This window comes from Pseudonaja textilis, chromosome 6 (genome assembly GCF_049901715.1).
Source record: "Pseudonaja textilis isolate UNSWEBS1 chromosome 6, rPseTex1.2, whole genome shotgun sequence".
Classification (NCBI taxonomy): domain Eukaryota; kingdom Metazoa; phylum Chordata; class Lepidosauria; order Squamata; family Elapidae; genus Pseudonaja; species Pseudonaja textilis.
The window spans coordinates 4,744,951-4,767,567 of record NC_141995.1 but is presented as its reverse complement, the minus strand read 5'-3'; the positions used below and the strand labels follow the sequence as shown (position 1 = coordinate 4,767,567).

The 22,617-nt window shown below is 49.2% G+C and overlaps 2 protein-coding genes across 4 annotated transcripts in view; one reads left to right on the top strand and one right to left on the bottom strand.

The window, feature by feature from the left end:
• Window positions 1–6,370, top strand: part of HSPA12B (heat shock protein family A (Hsp70) member 12B) — a 36,958-nt gene extending 30,588 nt beyond the window's left edge. For both annotated transcript variants that reach the window (XM_026722653.2, XM_087935711.1), the window contains exons 11-13: window positions 2,285–2,543; window positions 3,759–3,862; window positions 5,324–6,370. In XM_026722653.2, the coding sequence (XP_026578438.1) occupies window positions 2,285–2,543; window positions 3,759–3,862; window positions 5,324–5,967 (1,007 nt within the window). In that variant the 3' untranslated portion in view covers window positions 5,968–6,370. The remainder of the gene's footprint in view (window positions 1–2,284; window positions 2,544–3,758; window positions 3,863–5,323) is intronic.
• A 4,054-nt stretch (window positions 6,371–10,424) lies between these two features.
• ADISSP (adipose secreted signaling protein) overlaps window positions 10,425–22,617 on the bottom strand; it is a 33,425-nt gene continuing 21,232 nt past the window's right edge. For both annotated transcript variants that reach the window (XM_026722650.2, XM_087935712.1), the window contains exons 4-6: window positions 15,537–15,675; window positions 14,189–14,311; window positions 10,425–10,670 (exon numbers count right to left, since the gene is read on the bottom strand). In XM_026722650.2, the coding sequence (XP_026578435.1) occupies window positions 10,570–10,670; window positions 14,189–14,311; window positions 15,537–15,675 (363 nt within the window). In that variant the 3' untranslated portion in view covers window positions 10,425–10,569. The remainder of the gene's footprint in view (window positions 10,671–14,188; window positions 14,312–15,536; window positions 15,676–22,617) is intronic.

Sequence of the window (22,617 nt, the reverse complement as noted above, 5' to 3'; positions counted from 1 at the left end):
GCGACTACAATTGAAACGGCTCATTGGAAGAAAAACAAAATCTTGGAAAAAGATAAACCTTTTCTTTCCGTTGTTCAAAAAGTGAGTTCAGCCTCCACCCAAAAGACCATTTTTAAACCTAGTTAAGCAATCATTATTTTAACCATTTGTAAATCTAGTCAAGTGATATAGCTCCGAGCTGATTTTCACTGAAGAATTCCCTTGTTCTTGAGACCTTAACAGTAGATCCGTCCAGCAGATGGTAGCCTTGAGCCAGGTTTAATCTAGGTTTAATTTTAGTGTTTAATTTTTGTTTCAATTATGGACATATGTTAATGCCCAGCACGTTCGGAACTCCGTCATCAGTCACTGAGTTTAAATACGCTGGAGATAAACCTTGACAAAAATTTTAAAAAATAAAATAATAAATAAAAACAACAAATTTGTTGTTGTTCTTAGTCATGTCCGACCCATCGCGACCCCATGGACAACGTTCCTCCAGGCCTTCCTGTCCTGTACCATCCCCCGGAGTCCATTTAACCTCACGCTGACGGCTTCAGTGACTCCATCCAGCCCCCCCCTTTCTCTTTTTTTTAAATAATATTTTTAAATTTTTATTTTATGCAAACAATCCATCTTCCATTTAAATGGTGTGTCATCTGGGTACAAATATCTTGTGCAGTAACGATTACAATTAATATATTTTCATTACTGCAATGTCGGTACTCTGTTCTTACTTTGCTACACGTAATAAATCTTATTATTTTAACAATAAGCCCCCTCCTTCTCCGCCGTCCCCTTCTTCTTTCGCCCTCAGCCATTCCCAGCATTAGGCTCTTCTCCAGGGAGTCTTTCCTTCTCATTAGCGGCCAAAGTATTTGAGTTTCAAAACAACAAATGCATGTATTCAAAATAATTAAAAAAAACCTAAAAGAGCAAACTCAATGGACCACTATGTATTTTTTTTCTGCTGTTATTTTTCCATGTTTCTCTCCACAAAGCTAAGCAGGGACAGGCTAGGTTAGAACTTGGATGGGAGACCGAGTGGGGTAAGATCAGTCGTGGGATTCAAAAAATTTTACTACCATTTCTGGGGACGTAGCTTGGTGGGTGTAGTGTGGCTTGGTGGGTATGGCTTCGTGGGCGTGGCAGGAGAAGATACTGTAAAATTTCCCTTCTACCCCATTCCAGGGAAAGGTTACCCCAAAATTCCCTTTCCCTCTCCATCCCACTAACCTGCTTTCCAGCTCCGTTCTCCTGGGCAGGGCAACCAAAGGAGACCCAGCCAATCAGCTGGGACTCGGGAGGCGGAGAATAGATGGAGTTGGCGGGGCCAGGCAGAGGTGGCATTGGCCGGTTTTCCGAACTGCTCAAAATTTCCGCTATCGGTTCTCCAGAACTGGCCAGAACCTACTTTGAATATCACCTCTGGGTAAGATAGAACTGAAGATAGGAATAAAAGATAATGCAAAACGTAAATGTAAATGGTGTGTGTGCGTGTGCGTGTGTGTGTAAAGAGATGGATGGATGGATGGATGGATGGATGGATGGACAGACAGATTGACAGATATAGAGATAGAGACAGAGAGAGAGATGATAGATAGATAGATAGATAGATAGATAGATAGATAGATAGATAGATAGATAGATAGATAGATAGATAGATAGATAGATGATAGAGAGAGAGAGATAATAGGCAGGCAGGATAGATAAACAGAGAGAGGATAGAGAGGTAGGCAGGCAGGCAGGCATGGGTGGAGAAGGCAGGCAGGCAGAGAGAGGATAGATAGATAGATGGATAGGTAGGTAAGTAGGTAGGTAGGTAGATAGATAGATAGATAGATAGATAGATAGATAGATAGATAGATAGATGATAGATGATAGGTAGATAGATAGATAGATAGATAGATAGATAGATAGATGATAGGTAGGTAGATAGATAGATAGATAGATAGATAGATAGATAGATAGATAGATAGATAGATAGAAATGGAAAAGTCGATGCCACAATTTACTGCAAAAATGTATATATGATTTGTTTTTAAAAGTGTAAAAACTTAATAAAAAGTATTTTTTTAAAAAAGAACTAAGCAAGCTTCCAGAGCCATTTCTGGAGAGGTTTGCTTCTTCTGGGACAAACCTGAGTTGTCCATGGTGGCCCCAAATCAGAGGGGACCTGGGGAGCCCCTTTTATTTGTCCGAGAAGAACCATCCAGGCTCTTATCTGGGGATCCCAGAAGGTGCCCAGAAACCTCCTCGCCCTTGACCGGATCTGCTGTCCCTCTGCTCTTGGCTCTCCTTCCAGGAGGTCCCTACGGGGCTGTCGGGGTGGACCTGGCCTTTGAGAAGCTGCTCTGCCAGATATTTGGCGAAGACTTCATCGCCATGTTCAAGGCCAAGCGCCCGGCGGCCTGGGTCGACCTGACCATCGCCTTCGAGGCCCGGAAGCGGACGGCTGCCCCCCACCGGGCCAACCCTCTCAACATCTCCCTCCCCTTCTCCTTCATCGACTTCTACCGCAAGCACCGAGGGCAGAACGTGGAGACCGCCCTCAAGCGCAGCAGGTGGGAAGTTGGGGAGAACGTTGTGTTGGTATGTGCGTGCGGGTCTAAAGTTGGAGAGAGAGGGGGAGGGAAGAAGGGAGGGAGGGAGAGAAAGGGAGCGGTGGTAGATGAGAGAGAGATGATAGACAGATATAAGAGAGAGAGAGAAGACACACACACACACATAATAGATAGATGGGATAGACAGATAAGAGAGAGGATGAGAGAGAGACACACACAGAGACAGATGAGAGATAGATATAGATGATAGATAGATGAGAGACATAGACAGACAGCAAGAGAGAAAAATATATATAGAGAGATGAGAGATAAACATATAGATAGACAGTGAGAGAGAAAAAGAAGTAGGTAGGTAGATTGATAGATAGATATAGATGATATAGAGGATTTAGAGGATAGATATTGATGATAGATAGATAGATAGATAGATAGATAGATAGATAGATAGACAGACAGACAGACAGACAGACATAGACAGCAAGAGAGAAAAATAGAGAGAGAGAGATGAGAGATAAACATATAGACAGAGTGAGAGAGAGAAAGAGGTAGGTAGGTAGATTAATAGATAGATATAGGTGATATAGGTGATATAGAGGATAGATATAGAGGATAGATATAGATAGATAGATGGATGGATGGATGGATGGATGGATAGATATAGATAGATAGATAGATAGATAGATAGATAGATAGATAGATAGATAGATAGATAGATAGATAGATAGATATAGACAGCAAGAGAAAAATAGAGAGATGAGAGATAAACATATCGATAGACAGTGAGAGAAAGAGGTAGGTAGGTATAGGTGATATAGATGATATAGAGGATAGATATAGATGATAGATGATAGAGATAGATAGATAGATAGATAGATAGATAGATAGATAGATAGATAGATAGATAGATAGATAGATAGATAGATAGATAGATAGATAGATAGATAGATAGATAGATGATAGACATAGATGATAGATAGATGATAGATAGACGATATAGATGATAGATATAGATGTGTCTATGACTGAATGTGTGTGGGGAGGTAACTTTGAACCCCCAGATGCCAGGCCACTGACGGTTTCAAGATCACCACTATCATTTTCCACCCTGGCTTGGCCTCAGCTTCCTCGTCCAAGATGTTTCATGCTAAAACAATAGACCCCCTCCTTCTCAGCCCTCGCTCTCTCTCTCTCTCTCTCCCCCCCTTGCCTTCCCAGCATGCACCTGGTGAAGTGGTCTTCTCAAGGGATGCTGCGCATGTCTCCCGAGGCCATGAACGAGCTCTTCCAGCCCACCGTCAGCCAGATCATCAAGCACATTGGTGAGTCCTCCAGGTCTCCCCTTGCCTTCCCAAAGGTCCTGATGCCAGCTAGGCGAGGGGGCTGGGGGGTCTCAGCAGAGGCAGAGGGATTTCTTCAGGTTGGCAGGGCTGGGGGTTGCAAAGGGTAGAAGACCAAGAAGGTCTCCAAGGGCCAAGGATGTCTATCGCTAGGAGGTTCAAGGGGTTTGGAAAATGGGGCACCTGAAATAATTGTGGATCTCCTGGGATCCCAAAGGAGCTTCTTCAAGAGGCAATCGGTTTTTCTTTGAAGAGATTTCACTTCTCATCCAAGAAGCTTCTTCAGTTCTGGGTTGGGGGTTGAACTGGAGAAGCTTCTTGGATGAGAAGAGAAACGTCTTCCAAGAAAAACTAGAAAGTCCAGTTGCCTCTTCAAAAAGCACCTTCGGGGCCACCATGACCTGAATGGCTGAGAATCTCCATAGACTTTCTTGGTTGTTTTTTCCTTGAAGAGGTTTCGCTTCTCGTCCAAGAAGCTTCTTCAGTTCTGGGTTAGGGTTGAACTGAAGAAGCATCTTGGATGAGAAGCGAAACCTCTTCAAAGCAAAAAAAAACAAACCAGAAAGTCCATTTGCCTCTTTAAAAAGCACCTTTGGGATGACCTGGATGATGGAGAATCTCCACAGACGGATCTCCTGGGATGGGATGCGAAGTATGTGATACCCACCATCGTTTTAGTTACAGGACGAAGTTCGTGAGGGCTTGGTCCCGTTCTCGTCATTAGACTAGACATCCCCAATTCATGCAACCCTTCTTCCTACTCAAGGGTGGAGCTCAACCCGTGAGCTAAATTATGAAGAAACTGACCCTTGGTATCTCTCTCTGCCTGTCAACTTAGTCAAATATCCAGCTTCGACTCTTGGTTAGACAATGGCAACCTTCCCGTGGTGGGATTCAAAACTTTTTACTACCAGTTCTGTGGGTGTGGCTGTGGGTGTGGCCATGTGACTGGATGGGCGTTTTTTTGCAGCCACCCCACCTGTTTTGGGGCCTTCTGGGACTCAGAGGAGCCTCCTGGGGGGTGGGGCGTTTTTGGGCTCAGGAAGGCAAAAAATGGAGAGGGAGGGAGAACCTGTGACCCTCCTTCCATTTTTTTTGCCTTCCTGGGCCTCAGGGAATCCTCCTGGGCGAAGCAGTAAGACAGTTAGGGGAATCCCGGAACAGCTGATGAACAGCTGATTGTCGGGAGAGGCAAAAAAAGAAATACCTTAAAGAGCGAGCATCAGGCGGGTGGGGTGAGCAAGCATCAGGCAGGCAGGGCAAGTGAGCCAGTGGTGACCGGGCGACCGGGCCAGGGGTGTGGCTAGCCAGAACTTACTACCAGTTCGGTGACCCGCACCAAGTCCTTGCTACCGGTTCGCTCAAACCAGTGTGAACCGGCTGAATACCACCACTGCAACCTCCTCACGTCCTCCCCTTTCCAAACTCTTCTCCTTCTGTCAGATGACCTCATGAAGAAGCCCGAAGTGAAAGACATCAAATACTTCTTCTTGGTGGGTGGATTTGCCGAGTCGGCCATTTTACAGCACGCCATCCAATCCGCCTTCAGCAGTTCCTGCCGGGTCATCATCCCTCAAGACGTAGGGTTGACCATCCTGAAAGGAGCGGTGCTCTTCGGCCTGGACCCCACCATCGTCCGGGTGAGGCGCTCGCCCTTGACCTACGGCGTTGGGGTCCTGAACAAGTTTGTGGAGGGGAAACACCCGAAGGAGAAGTTGTTGGTCAAGGAAGGGAAGAACTGGTGCACCGACATCTTTGAGAAGTTTGTCTCGGTGGATCAGTCGGTGGCCTTGGGCGAAGTGGTGCAAAGGAGCTATTGCCCAGCCCGGGTGGGTCAACGCAAGATCATCATCAACATCTACTCTTGTGCCACGGATGAGGTGGTCTACATCACCGATCCGGGGGTGAGGAAGTGTGGCACCATCAGCCTAGAATTGGAGGAACTGGATGAGCCCAGCTCGCCCAAGAAGAGCCGGCGGGAGATAAGAGCCAGCATGCAGTTTGGTGATACGGAGATCAAGGTGGCTGCCATGGACGTCTGGACCTCCAAGACCGTGCGGGCATCCATCGACTTCCTCTCCAACTGAGGTCCAGAAGTAGAGAGGACTCTGGACTGGTAGAAGATCAGAGGGGGAAGACACCATTCTTCTGCGTTGCAAGCCGCTTGGGTGATTGGTGACTCAACTTTATGGATTCAGCCCAACCATTGGCCAGTTTTTGGGTGGGTGGGTGGGTGGGTGCGGGTGGGTGATTTAGGTCATGAACCTGCCAAAAAAACAGCAAGGTGGAACTTCTAATGGCCAACAGACTGGTGGGGGTGTTGGGATTAATTGGGTGAAAAGTGGAGGAGATTGTTGTGCCTTGGAACTTCTAAAGCTCTGAGAACATCTTGCATTTCTCCACTCATCTTGGACTGGTGGCCTTTGGCTTCCCAGAGTTATGGGTTCTGGTGTACTAACGTTGTCTATAAAAATGGACATTTGGATGTTATGATTCCTTCTGCATTCCTCTGCTTGGAGAGATCTCGTAGCCAGAAGGGCGTCAAAAAAAAATTACCCACCATGAACAACGAGGCAAAGTCTTATGGGGAAAATCTGGTTCCACAATGTACTACAGATAGTCCTTGACTCACAGCTGTTCACTTAGTGAGCGTTCAAAGTCACAGTCCTCCTCCTCCCCTCTGCAAACCCCACTCCCTTCTAGCACTGATGATGTTACCTAGTTGGGTAATGAAACATCTACAAGGAACCAGGCTCAGAGAGCTCCAAGGACCCCAGCCGTCCTAGTCTTCCTCCACAGTTCTCCTCCTCCCCCTCCCCTCTGCTAACCTCTCCTTTCTAGCACTGATAATGTTACTTGGTTGGGTAGCGAAATGTCTGCAAGAAAACCACCAAGCTCAGAGAGCACCAAGGACCCCAGAGATGTCCCAGAAGATTCCTCCATCCCAAAGGGGAATTTGGCTCAAAGGGGTTTTAGGGTTGCCCCAAAATACAAGCAGATCAGTTTGGTGGTTTTTTTTTTGGGGGGGGGGAGGGGGAAAGAGGCAGGAAGAGGTGAGACGCCACCAGAAAACCCACAATCTGCAGACTGAACTTGGGAGGCAGAAGAGGTAGAAAAATTCTGGGTGAAGGAAGGAAACAGGCAAGGGTGTGTCTTCGTGTCAGAAGCCCAAACCACATTTCTCTCCACCCCCAACTCCCTGCCTGCCCACCAGAGATCAGAAAGAACAGAAGTACTTTGAATGTTTCAACTGAAATTTATTTTGCTTCCAGAGTTTGCTTTAAAAAACAAAACAAAAGAAACTCGAACACAGGTTTCCTCATAGGGGTAAATAAGTGTGCATGTGTTTTATACATAGGCACATAAAATCCATTGGTTTCTTCCAAGAAGCCCACCGCATCCCTGCTGTGTATCCCATGAGTTTTCCTACAAAGAGGGGGGGCTTATATTTGGGGGGGGGAAGAGGGGAGATAGAAACAGACCCTTAACGTTTGAATGGGAGCTCTTAGGACTCCAGTTGGCTGAGGCACCTGTCTCTTGCAAGGCAGAATCCGAAGCTGTGGTTTCTCCAGGAATGGATTCGAGATGGTTGGGAAGAGGGCCCAGCGGCCCAGGGCTGCTCCTCACCCCACCCCACGAGTAAGCCGGGGAAAAGTTAGAAGCAGCTACTGGGATGGCCCTTCTTGACCGCCTGGGAGGTCTGACTTGGAAGTCCTACCGAGAGATGGCAGTCCTAAAAGGACAGAGGTCCATGAGCTTTGGAGAAGGAAGGAGAAGAGACTCCTGTAGCAAAGGTTGGGAGATGTTTCTCAACCTTGGACGCTGGAAGACGGGTGGACTTCCAAGTCCCAGAATTCCTCAGCTGAGGAATTCCTGGGACTTAGAAGTCCACCTGTCTTCTAGTAGCCACGATTGAGAAACCTTCCGTGAAGGTCTTCTCCAACCACGTCATCAAAATCGTGGTGGGGCATTGGTGTCCTAACGGCAGGCGTAGCACCGTCCTCTTCCACTGACCTAGGCAATGCCAGTGAATTTTGGAAAGGGGTTGGGGCTGGTTGGCGACACCATGCCCGTTGTCCTGCTGATGTTGGCCTACCGAGGAACCCAACCTCAGTTGGACTTCCACGCACAGCTCTCCAGCCTAGATGGGCAACGAGGACCTGGGCTACAGGGTTAGGGTGGGGCGGGCAAACATCCACCCATGAACATCATTTTCGCCGTTGAGGTGGTTGACATCACGATGGAAGTCCCATCATCGGGGGGTGTTGGCCAGTGAACGGGGTGTTGCAGGGGATTAAACCCCCATCCATGAAAACAAGCCACACCCCTAACTCAAAACTCACAAATTACTCAACCAATGTTGTCTTTGGGTAGCTACACAAGGATCTTGCTCTACCTGTGCTAATGGGCCGTCTACTGAGGAGTTAATCCCTTAGGGCAGGAGTCTCCAGCCTTGGCCACTTTAAGACCTGTGGACTTCCAACTCCCACAATTCTCTAGCCATCCATGGGGAATTCCCTCACCAGCCATGGGGGATTCTGGGAGTTGGAAGTCCCCAAGTCTTAAAGCGGCCAAGGTTGGAGACCCCTGCTCTAGGACAGTGTTTCTCAGTGGGGTGACTTTAAGACTCCTGGACTTCAACTCCCAGAATACCTGGCTGGGGAATTCTGGGAGCTGAAATCCAGCTCTCTTAAAAGTCTTCCAAGCTCAAGAAAACCTGCCTTAGAGAACACAAGGAATTTTGTCTTTAGGGATTCTTAGTCCAGGATGGGACTTTGGGATCCCAGCTGTGACATTTCCACGGAGAAACCAACAAATCACATATCTTCAAACACACACACACAAAAACCTCGTATGGCAACAAGGGAATAATTCCCTTGCGTTTATCTCCTAAACAGCAGCAAAAGTTTTTTGTCTTTTGAAGAAAACCTTCCTAGGCTAACTGAACTGGGAGGGAGGGAAGGAGGGAGGAGGGTCTTGGGAATAAATTGGGGTGGGCTGCATCACAAGAGGACCACAGGTGCATCCATCCTCATAGCCAAGGGAGAAATTGGAAGGAAGGGGAGTGGGTTTTTGTTGGATTCAAATGAATCTTTGCAAAACTGAGAAGGCTTCGGGGTTTTTTATTTTTTATTTTCTCTTCCTGAGTGGGGTTCATTTCCAACACCGGGAGGGGGGGGAGAATAAAGAGGGGGGAGACCCCCAAACCACAGGCAACTTAGGTTGTGTGCAGTGGTCCCCAGGAACCGTCAGTGTCACAGTCACTTAAAAGCCTCTTAAAACACAGTGAAATTCGATGGGCGCTCCCACCAGCTTGCAAACCATATATTAAGCTTTCCCGTCACCTTTTCAAGCGCTAAACAGCTGTCTTTTTGGGGGGGGGGCAGCAGCCAGTGCTGGCAATACAACTTCACCCCAAAAACCCCACGCAAACCTGTAATTTCCTGCTTCCTCAAACAGCTTTTTGGGGCTAAAGAGCTGGCACCTTCCAAGGAGCTAAAAAAGGAGAGGAAGGAAAAAAATAAAACATCTTTCTTGATCTCTGCGGGGGTTTTAAAAATAGCGACAACTTCTTAAAGCAGAGGTCTCCCAACTTGGCCACTTTTAAGATTTGTGGACTTCAACTCCCAGAATTCCTCAGCCAGAGGAATTCTGGGAGTTGAAGTCCACAAGTCTTAAAAGTGGCCAAGTTTGGGGACCCCTGTCTTGAAGGGCCTATCGCAAGGCGCCGTGGCCAACTCGCTGTGGGATAAGAGTTACCCTAACATCGAGTGGAATCGTTAAAAGAGAAAGGGGGGCAAAGGGAGGGCAAAATTTTTTAAAAAGGCGAATGATTAAAAATACATTTTTGAAAAATTATTTTTGAAAATTGCATTGAGTCATCCCGCCGTCAATTGTCTCGTGGCGAGGTGACCCAATTCCGCCTCCAAGCCTGCGGTTCCCCTCACAATTTTTCTTGGGCTTGTAGGAACGGCCCGGAGAGGAAGGAACGGTTCCATGAGAGTGCCAGGCACGAGCAACTCCCATTTGCACAAGCGGCAGGCGCGTGCCACCGCCGCTTGCACAAACGGAGTGGAGTAACGTGCCTGTTTGCACAGTCCTGGTTCCGAAACAGGCCGCATACGTGGGGCGGATTGGGGACGATTAAAACATCCAGCCAAAGTCAGCTGGTTTTTTTTCCTCCTCCGTTGCAAATGGTAGTTGCCAAAGAAAAACAACCCTCCGCAGGCCACCCGACTTCGCTAAATCAGGTAGAATTTTTTTTTTTAAAAAAATGGCACGCTTGAGTTTGAAGAACGAAACCCGCCGTACGGCGCAACGGCCTGAGCTGCGCCATCGACGGAACGGAGGTTACGAAAATGGATCTGCGCCTGGCTGGACGCCCGCCTGAAGCACAACCTACAAGGGGGTTGAGGTTTAATGGTAGATGTAATGGCGGGGGGGGGGTGTAAACAGGAGAAAAAGCACAGTGCCAGCCCCACAAAGACAAGCGCCACCGGAGCAGCACAGCGCATGCGCGCTCAAACCTGGCGGACAGCGGAGGTGGCATTTAGTTTTTTTATTATTTCAAGCTTAACCGGAAAAAAAAATATATATGTATATATATCTATATATGTATATATATCTATATAGGTAGAGGAACCCCGGGAAGGCGCTGGAGTCTGTAGCAGAATGGGGGCATGTCCTGGCTAGTCAAAGCCCTGCCATTCGCTTTGCTCAGAATCGTATTCCACTTCGGCGCCGATGCATTTCACGCCTTCCAGGAGCATCGGTGTGCCGTGGTGTCGGTCTGCAAGGCAAGGGAAGAGCGCACATCAGTGGCGGGGTTCAAATTGTTCTGCCGCTGGTTCGGTGGGCATGGCTTGGGGCGTGCTTTGCTTAACGCTGGCACAAAGCTTTCCCACACCAGCTGAGACCTGCAGCACCAATCAGCCGAGAGGGATATGTCAACTGAAAAAAAAAAAATACTCCTTTGTTCTTTTTAGTTGCCGGCAGAAAAGGTGTTGGGGAAAGCAAGCGCATTCCTTAAATACTTCACATAATTGCTAGGCAGCCGAAGCTGTTGGCGTGCAAGATTATTATTGGAGAGCATGATTGATGACTCTTGGCTATGGATGTATCCCATTGGAGAATATACATCCAGGGGGTGGAGGGGGAAGATCAGGATCAAGGGTGAAATGAATGGTGTATCTTAGTGTCAGCTACATCCAGATAATGCCGAAATGGTCACTCCTAATAAATCAATTTAGTTTTACTCTTGAGAGATGTGGCTAGAGACTTATGATTTGAATTGGGGGTGGTTTGTCGGAGCCCTGACAGGAGAAAGAAAACTGCAGGAGAAGGAAGGAGGGCCGATCCTTACCTTTCCTTTTTCCTCCTCTCAGCTGATCCTCAGGGTTTTGTTTTGTTTTTACTACCGGTTCGGTTGAACCGGGCCAAATCGGTAGCATACCACCACTGGCGCACAGGTGAAGTGGAGGGGCAAAGAGCACCGTGTGTTTGTGTATATGTGTCGGAGGCCAGCGCAGCAGCCCACGAGTCGGGGCACAGACCCTTCTTCTGCTTGGCACTTCTCCTTCAAGATCTTCTACCTGAAAGCATCTCCAGGTGCACATGGGAGGATTCACTCAGCCATCATGGCTGCCCAACCACGGTCCTTAAAAGTCGTCGAGCGCTCCTCCCGCGTTCCCCTTGTTTGGCCAATCAAATAATCTTGGTAGCTCGGGGCTGAAATGAGGGTGTCCTGGGTGCTCTCTGAGCTGGGTTTTTTTTTTTTTCTTGGAGACGTTTCATGACCCAACTAGGGAACGTCATCAGTGCTAACTAAGGAGTGGGCTTTGCTCAGTTTCTATTCTAGGGGCTTGCCCCATCGGTGTTGATGTGGGGGGTGGACTGTATAGGTGGTTCTTTGGCTGGGCTGTTTACAAGAGCACAGATTAACTCCAAAGATTAACATCAGACCAACAACCAAATAAACAGCACCCCAATCAAGGAACTGACGAATAAGCCAACAGTAAACAGCTCAACTAAAGAACTTCTAAGGCAGGGGTCTCAAACTCGCAGCCCACGGGCCAATTGCGGCCCGCAGGACGGTATCCTGTGGCCCCCACCTGTGATATGAAAGTATAATATTAGTGCGGCCCGCAGGGGGAATGGACCTCTGAAGGAAGTCCCGCCCGCCGTTCCTCGTCGTGGCTTCTTCTCCACCCTGAACTTTAACAAGTCCAAGTACAGGTCCAGACTTACTGAGGATCATCTTCAAGCCATAACTGAGGGTCTCAGGTGCCTCCTCTCTCAAGCCAAATGTGGCTCAGATATGTGAGAGGAAGCGTTGTCAAGTCTCTGGCAGCAAGGATTAAGCTGGAGAAGCCACGTTCTGAGGAACCGTTCATGATCTTCATTCAATGTTCCATTCATGGGTTCAGGACAGTTCATGTATTGGAGAAATCATTAACTCTTGATGACATTTGAGGATATTTTTTAACGTTTTTTGTGGAATCCCTTATGCGGCCCAGCCTCACCCAGACTCTGCCTCCAGCGGCCGCCAGGTCAATTGAGTTTGAGACCCCTGCTCTAAGGCCTTCCATGCCGACACTGACAGGGCAGTGCCCACTCCCTTCCAGCCCTGATGAAGTTACCTAGGTGGGTAATGAAACATCTGTGAGAAAACCACCAAGCTCAGAGAGCAACGAAGACCTCTCATTCCCGTTTCCTTCTTTCCTTCCTTCCTTGATACCTTTCTCTCTCTTTCTCTATCCAGATAGAGATAGAGATAGAGATAGATAGATAGATAGATAGATAGATAGATAGATAGATAGATAGATGAGAGAGATAGAGAAAGAGAGAGATTGAGAGAGAGACAGAGAGAGATTGAGAGAGAGACAGACAGAGATGGACAGAGAGACAGAGAGAGAGAGAAAGAGAGGTTGAGAGAGAGAGACACAGAGAGAAAGAGAGAGAAGTTGAGAGAGAGACAGAGATTGAAAGAGATGAGAGAGAGACAGAGAGAGGTTGAGAGAGAGACAGAGAGAGAAAGAGAGAGATTGAGAGAGAGAGAGAGAGAGAGAGAGAGAGAGAGAGAGAGAGAGAGAGAGAGACATAGAGAAACAGAAAAAGCGAGACCCCACCCCATTTTCCAGGTAGAGAGGTGTGTGTGTGTGTGTGTGTGTGTGTGTGTGTAGAGAGAGAGAAAGAAAGAGAGAGAGAGAGAGAGAGAGAGAGAGAGAGAGAGAGAGTAGAAGACCTTATACTCATGATGGGGAACCTGTGGCATGCAGAGCCATTTGTGCCGGCATGCAAGCCACAGGCAAACTTACCTCACTGCGCACGCGCGCGCCTCACAGCTGATTCTCCCCTCTCCTCCTTGGGGCAGCCCCTCAAATACTGGAAGGCTGCTGTCACGTCCCCCCTAAAAGTCCTTCGTTTCTCTAGACTGGCCAAACCCAAATCCTGCCGCTGTTCTTCCTATGTTTTAGTCTCCAGGCCGTTAATCATCTTCGTTGCTCTTCTCTGAACTTTCCCCCAAGTTTCAACACCTCTTTTTTAAAGCTTGGCCTTGATGGCTTAAGATCTCACCCCCTGGCATCCTCAGCTTGGCAGATTAATTCACCCCTGTTAGGAATTGATAGTCACCTAACAGTTGGGTTGGAAATATATAAACCAAGATAAGACATTTAATACTGTCTTTTTAAGGGAATGATACAATTGTAATTGGGTGTGGTTCCTCAAACGGCCATAAGATGGAGCCAGAAACCTGGTTTGTTTAGTCCTGTTGTTGCTAGTTGGTCGATGTTCTGATGTTCCCTGTTTTGGGTTCCTGAATTTTTGACTGTTGCTGATCGTCGTTCTTCTTGGATTGCTATAAGTCTGTTACTGAACTGTTTATGATACTGGGACTTGGATATTTGGATTATCCCTGGACTGAAAAACTGACTGCTTTAACCGTGTAAGACTTGGACTGCTTGTTGGACTTTGCTTAACCGTTTACTGGAAGTAAAAACCTACATTTTACTATACGGTGTGTCTGTGTGCTGGTTGAGTGTTATTCCTCACCACTCTCACTACGTCTCCCTGTGTGCACTCATTCTCCTAACGGGGAATTACCTCAACACCCCCCCCACCCAAGATGTTTCTCATAGACCCTGCAGGCAGAGTTTTAATTTCCTGGGCATTGTCGCCTCTTGGCGAAAACAGGATATTAAACTAGCCCTTGAGAGATGCAGATAGGAAATGCAGAGAGGCGGGAAAGTGAAGGGGGGGAGGGAGAGAGGGAGACCAGCCTGGGTGCGAGAACCGGCAGAGCCTTACCCATCACTCGGGCTTGCACCACGACTTTGATGCTGGCACTATGGTTGCTCTCGCTGCAAAGGACCATTTCTTCGTGGAGAACCCCTTCTTTATGGGCCACGTATTCGCACTTCACCCTGTAGCCTGGGAGAAAAAGAAAGCGGGAGCCCCATCAAAGGACACTCCGAGAAGAACTGGGGTGGGGGGGGTGGGGACTTGGAGAGGCAGGAGTTGCAAAATGCCAATCCCCACACCCCGCGCACACCCTCCAGTCTTTGAAAGGAGAAAGCGACGCACAAGAAGGGGGGAAAGACCAGAGGAAGGTTCCATTAAACGGATTTATTGCTAAAAGCCTCTGCACAGGAATCTTCTCAACTAACCTTAACACGTGATAAGAATTAGATGAGGGTCCACAGAATTCAAAGCGGGGGGAGGGTTGGACTTAGTTTGCTTGTGGCTTCGTAAGGATTAGAGGCTGATCTCTCTTTTGACTCCAACGCCTACATCCTGCCATCTCTTGTCCTACACATCTCCTTCCTCTCCTTCCTTCTCTCCTCTCCCTCCCTCCTTCCTATTCCTTCCCTCCCTCCTTTCCCTCTTATCCCTTCCTTCTCCTCTCATTCCTTCCCTCCCTCCCTTTCCCTATTCCTTCCTTTTCCTCTCTTCCCTCCTTCTCTCCTCTCATTCCCTCCCTCCCTTCCTTTCCCTCCTATTCCTTCCTTTCTTCCCTTCCTATTCCTTTCTTCCCTCTTTCCTTCCTTCTCTCCTCTCATTCCTTCCCTCCCTCTCCTTCCTTCTCTCCTCTCCCTCCCTCCTTCCTATTCCTTCCCTCCCTCCTTTCCCTTCCTTTCCTTTCCTTCCTTCTCTCATTCCTTCCCTCCCTCCCTTTTCCTATTCCTTCCTTTTCCTTTCTTCCTTCTTTCCTTCCTTCTCTCCTCTCATTCCTTCCCTCCCTTCCTTTTCCTATTCCTTCCTTTTCCTCTCTTCCCTCCTTCTCTCCTCTCATTCCTTCCCTCCCTCCTTTCCCTCCTATTCCTTTCTTCCCTCTTTCCTTCCTTCTCTCATTCCTTCCCTCCCTCCCTCCTATTCCTTCCTTCCCTCTTTCCTTCCTTCTCTCATTCATTCCATCCCTCCCTCTCTTTCCCTTCTATTCCTTCTTTCCTTCCTATTCCTTCCTTCCTTCCTTCCTTCTAAAAGGATGCAAATGACCAGCTGTCTGCAAGGAGTATCAATCCTCCCGTTCCCCTCCATCCAGCCAGAGCTGAAGAAGCTTCTGGGATGAGAAGGGAAACCTCTTCAAAGAAAAACAAGAACACCCAGTTGCATCATGGAAAAAAAAGCACCTTTGGGGTAGCCCACGAGATCTTACCTTCAGATACGGGCGCGATGTCAGTCACCTTAAGATGCAGGTTCGACAGGGGCGCTGGGCAAATGTCCGTTCCCAGGACCTGCACGAAAGGCAGGACGAAGGTGATTTCGTACTTGTGCATGATCTTGAGGAAGCCAACCTGAACAAAGGGGGAAGAAAAGTCAGGTCCAAGGCCCAGAGGCGCCAAACCAACGCCGTTGGAAAGGCAAACGTTAAAGAGACCCTTCGAAGTCACAGCGGCACGGGAAGAAAGGGGACTTAGGACCATGTTTCACACTTACGACCGTTGCAGCATCGCCGTGCTTCACGTGATCAAAGTCCAGACTGTTCTGGCTCAACCTGGTTCCAAGAGAGCAGACACGAAACAAAGGCAGCAGCCCCCGCCTTCTAAGGTTTAATCCGCGAATTCTGTTTCTTCACAGATAAAAGGCTGCTTCCAACTAATTAGCTCTGACAAGAAAAAGCCTTGCCAAATTGTTCTTCAAGGCTGCCAAAAACCCACCGGTAAGAAATAGTCTGCAAGAGTTTTCAAATACTAACTATAATGTCCGCGAGGCTGAGTTTCAGAACGTCTTTGCCTTCTGCAAAGAATGCTTCTTCAAACCTGGCTTTTATCTTCTTGAGGGAGGGGCCATTACCTTGCAGCCTTACTCCTGAGTTGCCTGTGCTTGCGCACACACTTGGCACAGGCTCCTCAGGAACCTCCTCATCACCGCTGCCAGCCCCTACAAGCTCTGAAGGCTGCAGTCCACTCCCTAATGAGCCTGGCCCCTCCTCTGAGTCCTCGCTCTCCTCAGCCGTCCGCACCTGCTGCCGGCTAACCACAACACAGACACTCGGCAACTGGCTCATATTTATGATGGTTGCAGAGTCTCAGGGTCACACGATCCCCTTTTGCGACCTTCGGACAAACAAAGTCAACGAGGGAAGTCAGATTCCCTTAACAACCGTGTTCTTAAAGCGGCAGTGATTCACTTAACAAGGGTGGCAAGAAAGATCGTAACATGGGACGAAACTCAGCTTAACAGCTCTCTTGCTCAGCAGCAGAAACTTGGGGCTCAAGCTGTGGTTGTAAGCTGAGGATCACCTGTCGTTTCTTTATTGTCGTTCGCCTACAGACAGAATTCTGCCAGAGTAAAGCAATAAGCATAGATATATGCTTATATACCCATGATGGCAAACCTTATGGCATGCATGCTGGAAGAGGCACGCAGAGCCACTTCTGCTGGCACGCGAGAGGTCGCCTGGAAGGGACCCACTGCCCTTGCGCGCATGCTCCCGCGCCCGCCAGCTGATTGTCGGGTATCTGCCGGGCATGCGTGGAGGGAGACGCGCGCATGGGAGACGCGCACACATGCGTGGAGGCATGCAGGTTGCGTGAGCATGCGCAGGGGGGTCACGTGCGCATTGCATCATGGGTGCAGGCACGAGAGCGCGAGCACACGCATGCACACTTTTGGCAACATGGAAAAGGTTAGCCATCACTGATATATACCATGGTGGGGCAAGGGTTAGAGTGCAGTACTGCAGGCGACTTCTGCTGGCTGCCAGTAGTTCGATCCTGACCGGCTCAAGGTTGACTCAGCCTTCCATCCTTCCGAGGTGGGTAAAACGAGGACCCAGATTGTTGGTGGGGGGAAAGAGGCTGACTCTATAAACTGCTTAGAGAGGGGCTCTAAAGCCCTGTGAAATGGTACATAAGTCTAAGTGCTATTGACCTTCCTTCCTTCCTTCCATCCTCCCTCCCTTCCCTTCCTTCCTTCCCTCCCTCTCGTAATTCCCTTTCTCCTTCTCCTTCGTGGTGATGCAGTGGTTAGAGCGCAGTACTGCAGGCTAATTCCTGCCAAGTGCCAGGAGTTTGATCCTGACCAGCTCAAGGTTGACTCAGCCTTTCATCCTTCCGAGGTGGGCTAAATGAGGACCCAGATTGTTGGGGGGGGAAGAGCTGACCCTATAAAGTGCTTAGGCAGGGGCTCTAAAGCCCTGTGAAGTGGTATATAAGTCTAAGCGCTATTGCCCTTCCTTCCTTCCTTCCCCTTCCTTCCTTCCCTCCTTCTTTTCCTCCCTCCCTCTCTCTCGTAATTCCCTTTCTCCTTCTCCTTCGTAGTGATGCAGTGGTTAGAGCGCAGTACTGCAGGCTAATTCTGCCAAGTGCCAGGAGTTTGATCCTGACCGGCTCAAGGCTGACTCAGCCTTCCCTCCTTCCAAGGCCGGTCAAATGAGGACCCAGGTTGTTGCGGGGCAAGAGGCTGACTCTATAAACCGCTTAGAGAGGGGCTGTAAAGCAGTATATATGTCTAAGGGCTATTGCTATATTCTGTGAACTCTCGGCTCTCTTCCTGCCTACCGGATAGTCCGATCTTCGCTCTCCCTTTGCCTTCTGGGAAGCGGCCCCCCTCCCTCCTGGGCCTACAACCCACCCTTACACCCAGACAACGGGTGTCTTCGGCTGACTGACCGCCCCCAAAAGGGCTCTTGACGCTATTATTCAGTTTTCGGTTGACCTGGTTGTGTGGAAATGGCCACTTGGGGCTAAGGCTCCCAAAGGGAAAGGATCAAAAATAGCAACGCCGAAAATTGAAGGCGTTTTTTCTCTCCCCCTAGAGGGCCGCACTTGGAAGAGTGTGTGCTCTTTCTCCAAAAAAAAGGAGACCTAGAAAAGAGAGACAAAAAGAAAGAGCCACAACAGTGTTGTGTGCATGGGAGTCTTGGGAACCATTCGGGGAGAGCAATTTAACGAGGACAGATGGATTAGAAGTCCGGGGTCAGAAGCCCCCAGTCTCTTCACCGAGGTTCTTGGTGGGTAGGAGTAGAGAGAACAGCTCTATCGATGGGGTATCCTGCCCTACTCCTGCTTGGCCAGACTAAGTGGGATAGTCTTACAACTTAGAGCAGTTTGGTCCAGTGGTTAAGGTGCTGGACTGGAAACCAGGAGTGTGTGTGAGTTCTAGTCCCTCCGCAGGCATGAAAGCCAGCTGGGCCAATCAGCAGGAGACGGGGAGTTCTAGTCCCGCCTCAGGCAAGAAAGCCAGCTGGGCCAATCAGCAGGAGACGGGGAGTTCTAGTCCCGCCTCAGGCATGAAAGCCAGCGGGGCCAATCAGCAGGAGACGGGGAGTTCTAGTCCCTCCTCAGACAAGAAAGCCAGCTGGGCCAATCAGCAGGAGACGGGAGTTCTAGTCCCTCCTCAGGCATGAAAGCCAGCTGGGCCAATCACCAGCAGATGGGGAGTTCTAGTCCCGCCTCAGGCATGAAAGCCAGCTGGGCCAATCAGCAGGAGACGGGAGCTCTAGTCCCTCCTCAGGCATGAAAGCCAGCGGGGCCAATCAGCACGAGACAGGGAGTTCTAGTCCCTCCTCAGGCAAGAAAGCCAGCTGGGCCAATCAGCAGGAGACGGGGAGTTCTAGTCCCTCCTCAGGCATGAAAGCCAGCTGGGCCAATCAGCAGGAGACGGGGAGTTCTAGTCCCTCCTCAGGCAAGAAAGCCAGCTGGGCCAATCAGCAGGAGACGGGGAGTTCTAGTCCCTCCTCAGACACGAAAGCCAGCTGGGCCAATCAGCAGGAGACAGGGAGTTCTAGTCCCTCCTCAGGCATGAAAGCCAGCTGGGCCAATCAGCAGGAGACGGGGAGCTCTAGTCCCGCCTCAGACACGAAAGCCAGCTGGGCCAATCAGCAGGAGACGGGGAGTTCTAGTCCCTCCTCAGGCATGAAAGCCAGCTGGGCCAATCAGCAGGAGACGGGAGCTCTAGTCCCTCCTCAGACACGAAAGCCAGCTGGGCCAATCAGCAGGAGACGGGGAGTTCTAGTCCCTCCTCAGGCAAGAAAGCCAGCTGGGCCAATCAGCAGGAGACGGGGAGTTCTAGTCCCTCCTCAGGCATGAAAGCCAGCTGGGCCAATCAGCAGGAGACGGGGAGTTCTAGTCCCGCCTCAGGCATGAAAGCCAGCTGGGCCAATCAGCAGGAGATGGGGAGTTCTAGTCCCGCCTCAGGCATGAAAGCCAGCTGGGCCAATCAGCAGGAGATGGGAGTTCTAGTCCCGCCTCAGGCATGAAAGCCAGCTGGGCCAATCAGCAGGAGGCGGGGAGCTCTAGTCCCTCCTCAGGCAAGAAAGCCAGCTGGGCCAATCAGCAGGAGACGGGGAGTTCTAGTCCCGCCTCAGGCATGAAAGCCAGCGGGGCCAATCAGCAGGAGACAGGGAGTTCTAGTCCTGCCTCAGACACGAAAGCCAGCTGGGCCAATCAGCAGGAGACGGGGAGCTCTAGTCCCTCCTCAGGCAAGAAAGCCAGCTGGGCCAATCAGCAGGAGACGGGGAGTTCTAGTCCCGCCTCAGGCATGAAAGCCAGCGGGGCCAATCAGCAGGAGACAGGGAGTTCTAGTCCCTCCTCAGGCATGAAAGCCAGCTGGGCCAATCACCAGGAGATGGGGAGTTCTAGTCCCTCCTCAGGCATGAAAGCCAGCTGGGCCAATCAGCAGGAGACGGGGAGTTCTAGTCCCGCCTCAGGCATGAAAGCCAGCTAGGCCAATCAGCAGGAGACAGGGAGTTCTAGTCCTGCCTCAGACACGAAAGCCAGCTGGGCCAATCACCAGGAGATGGGGAGTTCTAGTCCCGCCTCAGGCATGAAAGCCAGCTGGGCCAATCAGCAGGCGACAGAGAGTTCTAGTCCCGCCTTCGGGATAAAAATTTTAGGCCAGTCACTTAAAGATAGTGAATTCTAGTTGCTCCTTAGGCACAAAAGCCAGCAGGGAGACTTTGGGTCAATCGCCAGGAAACTCTGAGTTCTAGTCCCTCCTTAGGCACCAAAGCCTCCTCACAGGGTTGTTTTGGGAAAAAAGAGGTGGCAGGAGTATCACGTATGTTCGCCAGCTTGAATTACTTCTAAAATAGCCAAAGGAGGACAAACATCTAAACGATAAATAGGAGATAAATCAGCTCAGCCCAGGACTTTTTTTTTTTCTTTTTCTCTCTCAATCCCACACCTTTCGGTCTCCAGAATTCAGCAACTCCTTATTAAGATGTTTCTCGGGCGATGAGTTGAGTGACGCAGAGCTGAGGTATCTGCGCACCCGTCTTTCTTTCTGTGTATTTATTCTACTTTATCTGATGCTTTTCTCTCTGTGCTTCTCGTAAAAGATTGCCCCTAGGTGCCACGTAGTCTGCAGAATAAACTTGAAGGAAGGGAATTAGGACATTATGTTCTGTCTGCAGAACAATTCCCAGGGGAGCTTCGCCTCTTGATTGAAGCCATCGGAGGCTAAAATATTTCAGAAAAATGTCAGCAAACAGCCCCTGCAAGAACTCCAGAGATCCACTTGAGCTCTTTTTGTTTTCTCCACTTTAAGCCATGTGGACTCTGACTCCCAGAATTCACCAGCCCTCCTTAGGACCATTGTGGTCAGGAGGTAACTGGGTTTGTTTTTCTCGGAAGACATTTTGCTTCTCCTCCAAGAAGCTTCTTCAGCTCTGACAGGAGGATGAGGAACGGAAGGATTTATACTCCTTGCAGACAGCTGGTCATTTGCATCCTTTTTAGAGAGCCGTTGAGGCCACTTGGAGGTTTATCTCTGTCCTCACGGTCACCTGAGTGGTGCAAGTGGTTCCTGGAGTCTGCAATTTTCTTTCTCTCTGGAAATCCATGCCCGTTCCCGCACCATCCAAAAGGTGTCCATCCCAAATTGTATAGCTAAAAATCTATAGTTTTTCAATCCTCTAAGGTCCTGGTTGTCCCAAAGGTGCTTTGTTTTCACGAGGCCACTGGACTTGTTTTTTTTATTTGAAGACATTTCTCTTTCTCGTCCCAGAAGCTTCTTTCAATTCTGACAGGATAGTGGGGAATGGAAGGACTGATACTCCTTGCAGAGAGCTGGTCATCTGCACCCTTTTAGCGGGTCGTCGAGGCCACTTGGGGGATTTAAAGGAAATAAAAAAACAAGGAAGTCCAGTTGCCTCCAGAAAAAGCACCTTTGGGACAACTATGACCCGGATGACCGAGAATCTCCACAGACCTTTAGCTGGGGGTGGGATTCTCCCGGTTCCAACCAGTTGGGGTGAACCCCTTGTTCCGACAATCAGCTAACCAGTTTGCTTCAACGAGCATGTGGGCCCGCCTGCTATTTCCTGTGATTTATGTCCTCTTGTTAAAGCACAGCTGATTCGCGTGGCAGAGCAAGTTTGCCGCAGCTCAGCTGTTTCATTCACAGGGGCTGTAGTTGAAGGTATGTATTAGCTATTTTAAACATGGAGCACGCACGCACAGTGTGAGCTCACTGAACCAGTTGTTATACCGATTGAATCACACCCCGGCTTATAGCTATGCAATTTGGGATGAACACAATTTGAATGGTGTGGGGGTAGGAAATGGATTTCCAGAGAGAGAGAGAAAAAAACAGCAGACTAGAGGAACCATTGCACCACTCAGGTGACCTTAAGGACACAGGTAAACCTCAACGACTCTCTAAAAGGATGCAAATGACCAGCTGCCGGCAAGGAGTATAGATCCTTCCGCTCCCCAGCATCTAGTCAGAGTTGAAGAAGTTTCTCAGATGAGAAGTGAAACATCTTCAAAAGACAAGAAACCAGAAAGTCCAGTTCTCTCCTGAAAAAAACACCTTTGGGACAACCAGGACTGAGAATCTCTACAGACTTATCAACTCCAATGATTCACTTAACGACGGGTGGCAGGAAAGGTCGCAAAAATGGGGCAAAACTCACGGAACACCCGTCTCACTAAGCAACAGAAATTTAGGGCTGAATCGTAAGTCGAAGACTACACCTCAGGTGAATGAAGACTCCGCCATCCAGGCCAACGGTGTCTTAAAGGTTGATTCAAGGCAACTGGATCAAACTTCATTAATCCGAGGGAGGTCTCTGGAATATCTTTGACACCGTAAATGGAAATCGGGCCTGACCTCATTGCAGCCATCATTCTGACGCCTCTCAGCTTAAGTGGGGATCAATATTAAAAATGCAAACCTTTCCAAATCGATCGAGAACAGAACCCCAGATGTGACTTCTCCTCCAATGCGCTTAATCCCATTACAGGCATTACATTACATTACTCCCGTGTGTATTCGGAGAAATACGGCTC